Consider the following 14,896-nt stretch of genomic DNA (forward strand, 5'->3'; position numbering starts at 1 on the left):
GATCTTTGATGACGCTCCTGGTCCAGTTCTCAATTTGACAGCTTTGTTGGGTGATGCGACGCGCTCCCTTTCCCACAGGTGGTTAATTATGTGGTGTTCCATGTTCACTAACAGTCATGGCTTTTGGTGCAATGGTAAATGGGCCCAACAGTTGGTATCAGAGACTGGTTTTGGCCTTGTCATGGGTTCAAATCTCCCCGGTGCCTTCCCGACCTACGTAAGCACCTGGTATGCGCATCGAGGGGGAGATTGTTGGGTGATGCGACACGCTCCCCTACCCACAGGTGGTTAATTATGTGGTGTTCCATGTTCACTAACAGTCATGGCTTTTGGTGCAATGGTAAATGGGCCCAACAATTGGTATCAGAGCCTAGTTTTGGCCTGGTCATGGGTTCAAATCTCCTCGGTGCCTTCCCGACCCGCGTAAGCACTTGGTATGCGCGTCGAGGGGGAGATTGTTGGGTGATGCGACGCGCTCTCCTGCCCACAGGTGGTTAATTATGTGGTGTTCCATGTTCACTAACAGTCATGGCTTTTGGTGCAACGATAAATGGGCCCAACACCTGGTCCAGCTCTCAATTTGATAGCTCCGAATCTTCGTTCTCCTGCATGGGAAAAGTGGGGTTAGATCTTTAAGATCTAAGCAATGACTGATTATCTGCAACTATTTACCCACATATGCAATATTTTTCTCATTCTGAATACATATCAAAAACAATATTCTAAGTGCTCAAATGAAAAAAAGTTAATTCTGATATGAAACCTTTTGTTATAATCAAGAACAAACACGATTGATTTCACAAGGAATAGGTGCAGATCACAGAAAGATAATTTATGAGTGTCACGAACCTGTGCTTGAACCTCATGAAATACTATTTGGAATACTATAGCAAAATATGGAATGCACTTGTTGCATATATATAATTAACAGGTGGAGTTGGTATGATTTGTTTGGGCATGACTCATCAAGAAATATACAGGAATCACAATAGAATGTAATATCATTTTGAGAGGCACGAACTGAAAGTCATAGCATTAAGAGGTAAAAGATCTTAAAAGATGAAATCAGCATGATACAAATCAGCATGATATACAAGTCAATAAATACCACTATTGGAAAAGGAAACAGCACTAATGTCAAGAGCAAGAAATTTTAGAAAGACACAAGGACTCAATTGAATTTTTTTTCTTTAAAACATTTGCCAAGCATCATTGCTGCTCATGTTTTGGATGCAAATGCTGCTCTTGTTGGAAAAATAATTGCAACTGCAATCTTATGGAAGATAAAGAAGAAGCTTATTGCAATCAACAGGATAATATTAAAGATGGGAATTCCTCTAGTGAAAATGGTACAGAGGACAAGACATGCATCCAGTGTTTGGAAAATGAAGTTCAATACTGGACAGATTATTCTAAAGTACAATTTCATCCATTGAGTTTGTATGACATCAATCCAAACAGCAAGTCGATGCCATATAATTGAAGGACAATTCGAAGAAAACCTCTAATACTGAAGCGTCATAATCAGAAAATTTCCATTACAAATGCAAGAAAGCAACTGTTGCGGCAAGATCCATGGAAGAAACAACTTAAAGAACAGCAGATTTTTACTTGAAAAGTTTACAGGAAGAAGAAAAGGCAAACAGCAGCAAGGCAGATTTTTATGAAAGCAGCACTGGGTGCTGTCACAAATCAGTTAAACAATAATGATATGGTAGTTACGAAAGAAAATGTGAGAGGACTGTTTGAAGAAGGAACTGTAAGAACAGCTAGTAGTGATCAGAGGGAGGAAAAATGGCCATTAAAATGTTATTTGAAGAAACAAGTAAAAGTCTTACGTGAAGATTTTGATGTTCAGGAAGAGGGACATACCCAACAATCTACAGACTGTTGCAGCAATGCTTCCATTTTTAGGAGATTTTATGAATCTAACAGTTTCAGAAGACATCAATGTAGCTCGTAAGATCATGGTCTTTTTGGACCACTGGGGCTTGATAAATTTTCGGCCTTTGCCAAGCTGCAAACAAGAAAGTCCTTGCTTCTTCCTGGGGTAAGGGTAAGCGGCAGAAACATATGAATAATGAACTGTATGGACAAGGTGAATGCCTTCAAGGGTGTTATCATCCATGTGAAGCTTCACAAGGAAAAGGAAAGCTTACCAGTATAATGTCTGTTAAAGAAAATAACCATGACACGTTCAAGAAGAAATGCGATAAGGATATTCTGGACTTCAATAGGCAACCTGATAATAATGTAAAACTTCATTCAGCAAAGAGAAAAGCCCAAAAACGGCATATCTTCCAGCAAATAATATTAATGGTGGCTTCAGACCAGCAAGATTCAGTAGTGGCTAGCGTTAAAGCCCAGAAACAACAAAGTTTTTCAAAGAAACAACTGAAAAATGTTTCAAACTACCTTTGTATGGCGGCTTCGAAATTCTGAAATCAAGCAACAATGGAAGCTTCAAACCTCAGATTCAGCAATAGCAAATACTACCGAAAAGTGTAGTAAATACCTCTGTATGGTGGCTTCGACCTTCAAAGAAACCAGTAAATTTACTATGGCGGCTGCAAGAAACCCTTATTTCCTCCCCTCAGTCGTTCCAGCTTCTTCCACAATGAGCAAATGTCAAAATGAAGACTTTAGGGTTGTGAAAGAGCATAATAAACCCTTTTCATTGTTTCATAATTTTTTATGTCCGCGGGCTTGTGAATGGGATTTTAATCCCTTTTATTTGTTTTGTGTTGAACATAATGTGGGAGGGTTTATATTTATACCTTAGGGGTTTTTGTGAATTAGGTGGCGTTTGTTTTGCATAAGAGTAAATATTGTAAGGAAAAAATATTAAATGATATATATAAATCATTTTTTATTATTTTCTTATTTAAAATGCAAATAAGGGGATTTTATTTTATTTTTGCAATAATCCAATATTGTAAAGGATTAATATTTAATGATAAATTATAAATCATTAAATGTTAATTCCTATTTAAAAATGCAAAAGGAACGTTTATGCTTTGACCTTATGTATTTCATTTCTTTGAAGAAGAAGTCATTATGCAAACATTAGGAATTCTTCTAGGAGGATATGCAGGCTTTTTGGGTCGGATTTGTCTTTATCAAATCAGTTTGAGGGTCTTGATGACCAGTTAGAGACTTTTTTGGGCAGTTTGAGATGAGTCATAGGCTTCATAATGAGTTAGTGGAGTCATATGAGTAAAAGACTTCATTTTTAGAAGTTTCTAAGCCCTGATTTTGAGGCTTTCTTTCTGCATTCGACCCAAGTGCTGGGTTTGTACTTAATGAGTTTTGCAACTCATTTTTTAGGAGTTCTGATTATGCAGAGAAGTTTATTTGACTACTTTCTGAGTCCTTAACCTCATTTGCAGAATTTGTAATTCATTTTGGATGCTTAATACAGTTGACAACAGTTGTGATTATGCTATTTGTGTCAATGTTTGAACCTTCTTTCTTTCTACAATTCTATGTGTGATGATAGAATGATTTGACGAAGCAATTTTGTGAACTTTTCTTGTTCCTTATTCTTTTGTCTCATTCTAGCACCTAGTTGTAGAGGAGTAAGTTTATTTGCAGGTTGTAATCTGCGTTTTTAAAGGTGAAATTAGTAAATGAGAGGCATCTATTTTCCTTCTTTTGTTAATTTATTCCTCAAACCTTATTGCAAATCACTTTTGCAAGTCTTTATAGAAAGATGTGTTTTGTATGTACTCCAAGTAGCTATCTGATCCTTCTCTGTTAAGAGTGTTTGAGTTTTCATCATCATTTTGGTGTATCACCATCTCCTAGTTTAGGCTGTAGGTTTAGGTTTATTATCAGCAATTTCTTCCCTTTTCCCTGAAGTTTAAGTTAGGATAATGGAAATCTCACTGAATACCCAATAGGAGCCAACCTAGAATCCGGAGGTCTCAATTCAATTGCATGTCCCTCAAAGAATTGATTCCCATGTTAAGTCAGAATTACTGAACTCTTTCAGTTCAGTAGGGTGCAAATTCTTGTACTTAACATGTCCTACAACCACTTGTCAATGATAGTAAACGTCTGTTATCATGTTATGGAAAATCTATCAATGCACTTAATGCAAAACAATAATTAAACCTATGAGGCTTGATTTATCATAATGACATCTCGAAATCAAATTAAGTTCATCATTAACATCAATACAACAACAATATTGCATGATCATAAATTAATCTATGCAAAATCCATTTAGGGCATAATTCATTAAAAGAAAAACCAGTACCCGCTTAGGGCATAACCTGCAAAACCACAGTTTAGTCCAAATAAAACCATTTAGGGCACATTTGTAAAACCACTGTTTAATATAAAACCAGAACCACTTAGGGAATAAAAACCATTGTTTAAGAAATTGCAAACCACTTAAGGCATATTTGCAAAACCATTGTTTAATGTAAAGACAAAACCATTTAGGGCATAGAAAAATATATGAAGAAAAATATAGTAGTTCAAAAAGGGGTGTGACACTTTCTATACACCATTTCTGTAAATAAATACATGTACTAAAGTCCATTCAATGTAGTAAGGATATAACTATAAGAGTAATATTTTAAACTTGAATTTTTTATAATCACAACCTTGAGGAAACATGATTTTTTCAGCATTGTTAGAAGAATTTGGTGGATGACATTTGAGAAGTGAAGAAACCTACATGTATAAACTTTGTTTCAATCCACCTATGTCGTGGTTGTATGCAAATATGTTTCGTAGTGTTAGATATAGATAGATAACTTTTCCGTCCATTTGGTGAGTGCTAGAATCCCATATCTTTAGAAGAACTTACATTTAATTTTATAAATTGCATATATACAAGATTGCATCTATCGTCGGTATCAGGATTGCAAGTGAGTTAATATTCGTGATTCCTTTGTATTACTTCTGAATCAGCTTCCTGTGCAATCTTTCTCCAATAGCCATTATTAGGTAAATGTTCAGAAACTGACAAGCTGTGTTTGTTTCAAATGCTGAATGTCATTTTTAAGGTTTAAGAGGGAATTTTTGTTAGAATTGGATTTCTTTGGTTAGTTTGCAAAAGAATGGATTCTACCAGATTTTATCTTTGCCAAAAATATATTTGAGGCACGTAGGCATTACATTGTTGTCATTATTGAAGATGTAAAGTTCTAATTAGTTTCAGTTTCAATTGTTTTGTATCTAAGAGTTGAGGAATTGCAGTATACCACTTATAGTTAGGATGTTGAAGATATATATTTAATTAAATTATCCTTTTAGTCTTGATGTTTTTAGTTATGTTGATTATAGATGTCATCTATATTATTTTATTTGAGTATTATTCTTAAGACGTGTGAATTTCTCGTGTCTTATGAATTGTGTGCTCAGATTCATTTGACATGGACTGTCTACTTGATTGCATGACAATGTTAAAGCAAAGGAAGTCAGTTGATATTCCTAGCTTTAATCACAAGCTTCATCAGAGATGTGCACCTGTCCGCAAGGTATTTGTTACCAATCACCATTCTTTGATTATATTGATAATGGAAACAAATCACACTTAAGTTCTAATCAATCAAATTGAAGAAATTCCTTGCAATTTTATGCTCTATTTTTTGTAAATAAACAATTATCTTAATTTTTGTAATCAGATTCAAATGATAAACAATCAAATAAGAATGCTAAACAATTAAACACATCTCCATAGCATATACTTTCTTTCTTCATCATACTCACTATGCAGGACCAAATAAGGATGAAATACGTAGACTACTAAACCAAATGTGATAAGGGATCAAGAGTAGTCTCCGAAAGGGAACAAACATTGAAAGGGCATCACCTCTTTTACAATGTTTGTCTTGGTTCTTCTTGGCTTGCTATGACTTCGTAAGCCAATGTATGGAATTGGTGTCAAAATTGGTTGACTGCAAGAGGTTGGAGGAATATATAGCTTTGTCCATGGAGTTAACACTATGCATTAGTCCATCTTATTCATCTCAAAGAGCACAAGTACCATGTCTTATAATGAGACAAACTTGCCAAACATAGTTCTAACATTATCCATTACTAGATTTGGAAAGATTCTTTAGAATTTTTTCTGCTACCCTTACAACTTCCCTTTTCTCTTTATGGTGTCATTCTCCTAGGCAAATAGAGCATCTATATGTTGTAATATTTGAGAGAGAATGCAAATGTAAGGAGATGCAAGGGTGTGCTGTAATAGCTACCTCCCTATGTGCTAATTTTTCTTATTTGCTTTGATTGTGTTATTTAGAAATTATGACAAACAATAGGCATGCATTCTAAGTACTGGCTGTAGTAAACATTAAGAATTACGTCAGACAGTATGCAAATGTGCTATGATAGCAATGTGAGGATTTTCCCTGTTGATCTTGACCAATCTTGTGCCTTTTCACCCGATGTAATTATATCAAACAGTTGGCTCGCAGGCTGTTTTCTGAGTTTCTAATTTGTTTCTCAACTTGCAATGAAATAAGTTTTTTCTTATCAATGTTTTACTCAGTGGCTTCCTTTCAATATAAAAGAACCATACATAACAAGTACTTATAACAAAAAAAATTAATGCTGAAAATACTTAGTTCATTCAAACTTCAAGTATACAATTAGATTTAAATTTTTCTGCAGACCTTGTAATGTCTGCAGACTTTGTAATGACACTCAAAATATGCATCAGACTTTACCAAGAATGTTAACTACCAAGACAATGATTACAATGAAGTTGTCTACTTGAAATGCTGTCCAAGTCTCAGTTTTCAGATCTGGTATGGCTCTCATAAGCATGTATAGTGTTGAGTGGATATTTTGCATCCGACAGTTTTGGGTAAAAATCCAATCGCAAAATAGGATGACCAGCCACAGCGTGTGAGATAGAATCTTTCCTACCTTAAAGGGAAGGCTCCCCCTTCTCACTATTCCTTGGATCAACACAAGGTAAGCAAGACGTTGAGAGATTTTATAAAAATGGGTTTTACTAATATTCTTTCTTCTTATTTTTCAAGAAAGAATACACTTACTCGTGGAGTGAGTAATGGGCAGGGTGAATCTCTAACTACAATTTCTTCAGAGCTCTCTAGCATAAAGATAATGATGATTTTACAATGAGGGGGCACTCCTTTATATAGGCACAAGAGTTGAGAAAAAGGTGGAGGAAAAAGTGGGTGCAACTCAACCAACTTTGACCTAGTCTAACTACAGGAGAAAATAAAGGGTTACATGCAACTGCACATGCAACTCGCATTACATTCTTTTACAGACATGCAACTCGCATTACATGTAATTACACTTTTTCATGTAATGCATCCTTTACAACTACTAACATGAAATAAAAATGAAAACAACAATCTTAAAGACTGTTTCTCAGTGCCTTGAATTTGATAATGATGTTGCGCACTGTGGAAAGATCAATGATTTCCATGGTCTTTGATATGGCTTCTACTTTCATTGTATTTGCATATGCTGTTAGTACAACATTGGAATTTTCTGCCATAGTATCCAACAAGTGTTTTATCGAGGATTTATTACAGAAAAACTTGTTCATTGTGTGGGAACCAAAGTCTTCGACATCTACATCAGCATTGATCCTGATTGTATATTCTAAGTTTACTCTTTCTACAACAATGAGATTACCATATCCATCAATAACATGACATCCCATCTGTTCCAAATCACAAGTAACACTTGCTTCAACTACTTGACAATCTCTAGAGGCCGCCTGCAACTTTGTGATCAGCTTCCTCAACGTTTCCTCTTTGTAACCAATGAGTCCTTGATATTTGAAGAACATTTCACATGATGGAAGAACGTCACATGAGACCAAGACATCCAGATCAAATCTTACCATTTCGTCCCAATCATCGAGGATTTCCTTCAAGTTATCCGCTTCTTGAGTCAAAGAAGAAATTAAGTTTCGCTCCATTTCATTCATCTCTTTGACGCACCTAAGGATTGCAAATGTCTCCGTGACAACTCAAACTCCTTCAGAAATGATTTGCTGTATGCAAGACTTGGCGGCTTCAATCAACTTTCTCTCCTTAGATGTTTGAGACATAATGGCAACACTTTAAGAAGATTGTTTTTGAATGACCTTGTTCAGAGGAGAGGTCTTCTGTTTCAACTTATTTTTCTTTTCCCACAGCTCATGATTGCTCTTTTATACATTAGCGGATGCATCTTGAGCATCTTGCAAAAAACTCAAACGTGATTGCTTTCTGATCTCAACTTTAGTAAAATTGTAATCAGAACGAGTAAGTTCCTCAATAGATTTGTCCACCATGGGCTCAACAACTTGAACAAATTTGGTTTTATCTGAATCAACCAAAATCCTTGAAACAATCTTGTCTTTCAAAGTTTTGGATTTGGTCTTCTTAACAAGGAGATTGTCTAAAGGAACAACCACTTTTCTCCTCTTCGTTGTTATTTTGCTCAACCATGTAGGGAGGCTGAAACCTCCATCTGTAGAAGCAGATATAGTAGAGACCATTGGCATTGATTCTAATTGTATTTCCGTTGTAACAGAATAGGATTCAATTTGCATAGCTGAAGGCATAGGAACATTCTAAGAAGACTCTGTCATGAAAAACTCAAACCTTGTCAAAGATGTATTAAGTTGGGAAACTTGACCACTTGTAAGAGTTGGAAAATCCTCAAACAAATTTCCTAAATGCTCATATTGTTCATTTGTAGGGATGCAAGGAGCAACAGAGGAAATAGGAAGAGCCATTGTATTAATTTGCGAGACTAGAATGCAAGGAGTAAAAATAGTAGAGAATGAATCCACATTGTCATCAACTTTATGTAGAAAAGGCTCTTCATTTATGATCATGATTTCCCCTTATTCATTTGAATATTCTTTATTAGATTTTGTTTCCAATTCTTCTTCTAATTCTTTCTTTGATTCTTGAATTGGTTCACAGATTTGAGATGATTTAGCTCCTTTTCCGCCCTTCAATTTGAATTTGAGGGAACCCTTAGCATCAGAAGATGAGGCACTATCTTTCCCTGTGATTCTCAATTGTGACTTTCTGCTAGGAGGACCAAAACTTCCACAATCCAAGCCCATCTTAGGATTTACTCTTTTAAGGCCTTTATTTTTCAACAATTTATTAGTGTTTACCAAGATGGATTGAAATCTGTCCATGGTAGACCTACCTTCCTTTTGTTGCCACTGGATAGGAAAATGACACTTCTTATCAAAGCCGACTTGATGAAACTCTGGATCAAAGATGTTGCCATCATTCTCAATTTACAAATCTGAAGGGATCTCCAACATGTTAAGATCAATTATCTGTTGTAGGGTTAATCTGCACTATTCCATCTTCATGATGTCAAGCTCTGTCCTCATATCAATCCAGATGTCCTCGATGCAATGAACATGAGTGTAAGCTCTTTTCATTTGAGAATTCATCTCTTGGTAATCAAAGTCAAATCTGGCCTTGAACTTCTTCAAGGTGATCAACAACAACTCTGCTTCCATGTTCTTTGCGTTAGGTACAAAAATGATCAAATAGTTACCAATAGCCAAAGATTTAGCTAAAGTAATGTTGAAACCAGGCCTATGCATAGCATACTGATCATTCTGCACGTCCATGAGCTCTCTAGCGAGCTCCATCAAGATGATTCGATTTGTAGCATACCTAGGTAAGGTATACGAATCACCTTTGTAATACCCAACTCTCAAATATGTGAAAGTGGGAAACTGAATGAAAATACAACCGTATTGATTTAGGTTCTCCCATGCCGCATCAGATACTCTTTTGATAGATAACTGTTTATTGAACAAACATCGAAAATGCCCAAAGAAAACATTTTGGACTCTTCTATAATGGAATTTACTATTTGCCAAAGTGATTTGGTCATAGTAATCCCAAGTAGGAACTTGAAGACGATCTTTCTTGGTTGAAAGACCAAAGAAAGATCTCATGGCAACAACAATGTAAACAAGATAAGGATTTATGTAGAAGGGCATTGAAGTTCCCATGTTGCCTATCTGCTGGTGAAGTGTAGTGTTGATGAGTTCTCCCCAAGAGATTTGTTCTTTATTCTCCATGATTTGAAAAATGAACTTATACATCCATGGTTCAAAATCAGTAGAATCTTTAAGGCCACAAATTCTGCTGAGAATGATGATGAGATCCTTATATTCTTGTTTAAAGTTAGATCGATGAATGGTCTTTGGCCATCGGGAGAAGTTGCTTCTTTTATTGTCTAACTAGTAAATATGGGTAGACACCAAACTGTGGTGGAGATGGGTATTCTTGGAACCAGCTTGGTGGATACCATAGTCAACGAAGGGAGCATTCTACCAGGGAGCTCATGCAACAGGCAAGTCTCAGAATATAGAAGTTTTCATAACAACAACAAAATCATTGACCACATTTATGCATACGGGCTGCCATGTAGACTAGGAACTGTTGCAGCAAAGTGGATATACACAGGAGAAAATGGCTGCTACGTGGATGAAGAGGTCCATCATTCCTTGCGCTCAGGAACACCTGCCTCTCATGGAGACCATTGTAGCTAAGGAAGTTGTCTTTCAGGGGACATTTTTGGAACTCTAGCATGGAAAAAACTTGGCTAAGGAATGGGAGTTGGAAGGTGTACTCTTCAAGATCAGTGGAAGGCAGAGAAAGTTGGCATGGAGGAGCCTAAAGAATAGAGAAAACTGACTTGGAGAACAGGATCACCACAACAGAGGCAAAGAAGATGGATGCCTTGCGGGTACTATAGGGAGTTCGGGCAAAACAAAAGACAATTGAATGCGACCTGCAACGGCTCCGGGGAGCTCTGAGTACAGGGATGTCTTCCCAACCCTCTTTTTGAAGTCAAGTTTTTTTATTCTAGTGTGTTTGGCAGTTGTTTGGAAGACGACTTCTTATTGAGGGGGATAGATGTAGTAGAGAATAAAGTAATATTGTATTTAGCACTTGTTAAGCTTGAGCAGGTTGGGTAGTTAGGCAGTGAGGGAATGCGTCGGTTGGTTGAGATGAGATGTGAATGCGGATGGAATATGCACTTTACATGTAAGTGTGAATGGAGGATAAGGTGCAAAGCATGGAAAGATGCGGAAACATATATTTGCTCATAGAGGCGCGAATGCATATGGAGAGATGAAAATGGAACATGGAAGAGGGACAATCAACTTTATAGTCATCTTTGGTGAAAAGGTGAAGTCAAAGCACATGGAAGATGAAAATGACATCTTTTTGACTTTTCAAAAAGTGACTTTTTGTCAAAATCAGGGTTTTGAGATGCTAGTACATGTAAGGCTTTTCGTGTAATCATGCTGTGCGAGTGGATGCGAAAAGTGAGATGAGTGTGAATGGAAGTGGAAAATGGGATTACATGCATATGTGGATGGTGAGTGAGATGGAAAACATGTAATCGCATTTGTCAGATGAGATTTGAAGTGTTGTGAGATGGAAGTGAAATGTGATGATGTTTTCACATGGAGTGAAACAACAAGAAGTTCTTGGTAAATAACTTGTAACTTATCCAAAGTGGAGAAAACCGACATGGAAGCACAAAGCACAAAAAATCAGAAGAAAAATGTACTTTTGGAAAGTGACTCAAACATGTCAAGATGCAAAACACTTCAACACACAAATTGGAATTTGGAAATTGGGGAAAAACAAAAAACATGAAAATGAACAATTTCTTCATTTTTAAAGGAAAAATGCACTTTCCATGGCATTGATTTCAACAAGTGGCAATCATCAAGCAATAATGTGCTTAAAATCACCAAGATAAGCACAAATTAAATAGCAAGAAATAATTAGTCCACTTACATGAAGATTAAGTGCCAAAAATGAAGAAAAGAGATGCTCCAATGTTGAAAATTTCTTCAAAAACACTTGGACTTTTTCCAATTTTGCAAATTCGAACGGGAGAAGGCAGAAAACAAGGCATTTTGGATGGAAGATGCCAAAACGTGCCCTATTAATGCTCCAAGATCCAATGTTTTTGGATTGCATGTGCTATGGGACGTTTTTGGTGAAGTACATTTTTCACCAAGGCAAGAGATCAAATCATTTTGGTTGTTTAACACCAAATCGTTTACCAATATGCAATGCAATCACCAAATAGAGCTAAAATGATTCCTCTTGAGGCAAAGATGTTGGTCAAAAATGGATTTATTTGAAATTTTAACAAAAAATGTGCCCTAGGATAGAGCTTAGAAAAACATCTTTTTAGCAAGATGAATCCATTTTTTATGTTAGAAAATCCATTGCCAAGGAAAAACGGCCCTATTGGAGAAGATCTCATGCAAAAAACATCAAGTAAATCTCTCACAATGTGCAAAATCGGGTAGAGCAAATACACGTGTTCTTCCAAAATCGGACCTTTTATGAGGCAAAACATGTTTTAAAATATGCTTTTGGTTGAAATTGCACCTTTTGGGGTGACATGGATATTTTAAAACTCTTCACAAGGCAAATCACACTTTTTGGGGTGCATGACACATTTTAAAACATGCATTTGGTTAAAATTGGACCTTTTGGGGAGGACTACATATTTTAACTGAAATCTCATGTTTTTGATGCAATGACATATAAAACTCACTTTTTGATGTAATGACACCAAAAAGGTTCATTTTTGATAGTCTTATACTTTTTAAGTTGAACTTTATATGCAGTGACATGTAAAATGCCCACTTGTGATGGATTTTACATGTAATAGCATATAAAATGTCCTTTTTTGATAACTTAAAGCCATTTAATAAACATATATTATTTTAATTTCATTCAAATGTTACTTTAATGGGACATAAACCATATTTATAGATCATATTAAAAATATAACACATAAATATCATTTAAAAAGTAACATTTAAATGGGAATTTGATTTAAATATTAAAAATTAAACTAAAACTATATAGTTTATTTAGTCACTTTAAGTGAAAAATCAAAAAGTAACTCAACTTAAAATCATAACATAAAGTGCACTGTAATTACTTTAACTGAAAATTTAAATGATAAGGTAACTTAAAAACATAACATAAAGTGAATTTAAGTTATATTTTTCAAAAGGTGAATGTCAAATTAAAAATATAACATTATATTTTTAGTTCGTGTTGTTGCATCCAAAAGGTCCACTTTTCAGGCACTAAAATCACCATAACTCTTCATTGACAACTTCAACTACGCTCTAGGTTAGACCAAATCGAAGGGGAAACCGAAAGCCATGACATGAGCAAAACCAAAGGACTAAAAACCAACAAATGCAAGCTCAAAAACAAAGAAAAGGACGATGAAGGCCTAAAAAATCAAGCATAGGCTTGACAGAAAGAAAAACAAAAAAGACTTGACGAAAGCCTTTAGTAAAACAATTGATATACGAATTGAAGTTGATTGATCGATCAACATTAGGCAATTGAATATCAAATTCAAACTTAGAGATACACGAAACTAACTTGAAAAAGTTTCTTCTTGTTACCAACATTTTGTGGTGACAAAATGCAAGACAACATGTCTAATCTGAAAAATCAAAACATTAATATGATCAAGTTATCAGGATTTAAGAGGTAGGTGGCCATAGCATGGGTCTGCCCAAAGTTCTCCAAGACTCTTTAGAAAGCACAATCACTTTGGATCCTCTATCCACTATGGTGTTTGTTAGTTCGTGACCCATGATTTCGATTGCTACCACCACATGAGTTCTTCCTATTCCCACGACAAATAATGTTGGTTCTGGAATCATTTTGCCTTTTGATGCTTGCTCATCTTTGATGTCCCTTCCTTAGAGTTAATCTCTCCATGTTCGATCTTATCTTTTTTTGTCTTGGAAATTGCTACCCTTAGCTACGGTAAGGTTTCCAGTAGGTTGGCCACCCTTACTGGTATGATGGCTTGCAACATCTATCTTATTATGTTGGTTTCAGATGCAGATCGAGTGGAAGGATTTACCTTTGCACGACATTGTTCCTCCTCTAGTGCCATTCATGCCTCCTTCATTCATTCCTTTTTTGTTTAAGGATCAGGGTAGGAGGCCTTTTTGGCCTGTAGGTGAGTGACTGCCATTATTTTCTCTTATGTTTCTTTGACTTCCAACATGTTGTTTGCCTTCCTTTTAGAACAATCCACATCTTCGTGGTTCCCTGGTCCACACCACCTACATAGCTTACTACCCCCACCATTTTGGCATTCCCATGTGAAGTGCCCCCATTCATTACACCTTTGGCGCTGCATCATTGGGCAACCTTTTTCGTTGTACTAGATGCAACTGTGTAGTGTGTTGGTGTTGCTATTGCCTCCACATCTTGTGTTTTGATACCCCCTCGAGGAGGCATTAGAATTTGTGTTACTTGGAGGGGTAGTGGGAGGTGTAGACTATTCTCGTGTGAGGAGTACTTGTGCGCTTCACACCTTCAAGTTGTATAGGCATTCTTTAAGGGAATGTCTCACAACCTGACAGATGTCGCAAAACAAATCCTTTGGGCAATTAGCCGTTGTGTGCACTTTGCCCTAGTATTATGTCCACCAAACTTCCTTGTCTCCTTTAATTTCTTTCTCTCACTTGATTTCCTTCATCGTCCACACCATGTCCTTGCGGAGGGCCTAGATGGTTTTGCTCTTGATAACATTTATCAATTTCAATGTATCTAGGCAGATCGACTAAAGGTTATATATATTATTTCAATGGATATGTCCTTGAATGGACATGTCCTCCAATATGTAATGGTTCATTGCAAAGAGGAAACCCGATCATAATCGGGATTAGTCAAGACTTCATTCCTAACAAAAATAATATATATGTATGAGATCCCCGAACATGGAGAGATTAATCAGACTTAGTCTGATTCAATATATATAGCCATCAATAAAGATAGGACATGAAATATTCATAGTTAATCTGTACGAACAGATTTGCCAATATACTTGGATTTACAAT

At 36.0% G+C, this 14,896-nt stretch overlaps 1 protein-coding gene across 1 annotated transcript in view; it reads left to right on the top strand.

The window, feature by feature from the left end:
• Nucleotides 1-14,896, top strand: part of LOC149580544 (uridine kinase-like protein 4) — a 390,089-nt gene that overhangs the window by 130,046 nt on the left and 245,147 nt on the right. The window contains exon 6 of the mRNA XM_089791783.1: nucleotides 5,377-5,492. Within this exon, the coding sequence (XP_089647909.1) occupies nucleotides 5,377-5,492 (116 nt within the window). The remainder of the gene's footprint in view (nucleotides 1-5,376; nucleotides 5,493-14,896) is intronic.

This window comes from Cupressus sempervirens, chromosome 1 (genome assembly GCF_028749045.1).
Source record: "Cupressus sempervirens isolate cs-2001-9-10 chromosome 1, ASM2874904v1, whole genome shotgun sequence".
NCBI lineage: Eukaryota > Viridiplantae > Streptophyta > Pinopsida > Cupressales > Cupressaceae > Cupressus > Cupressus sempervirens.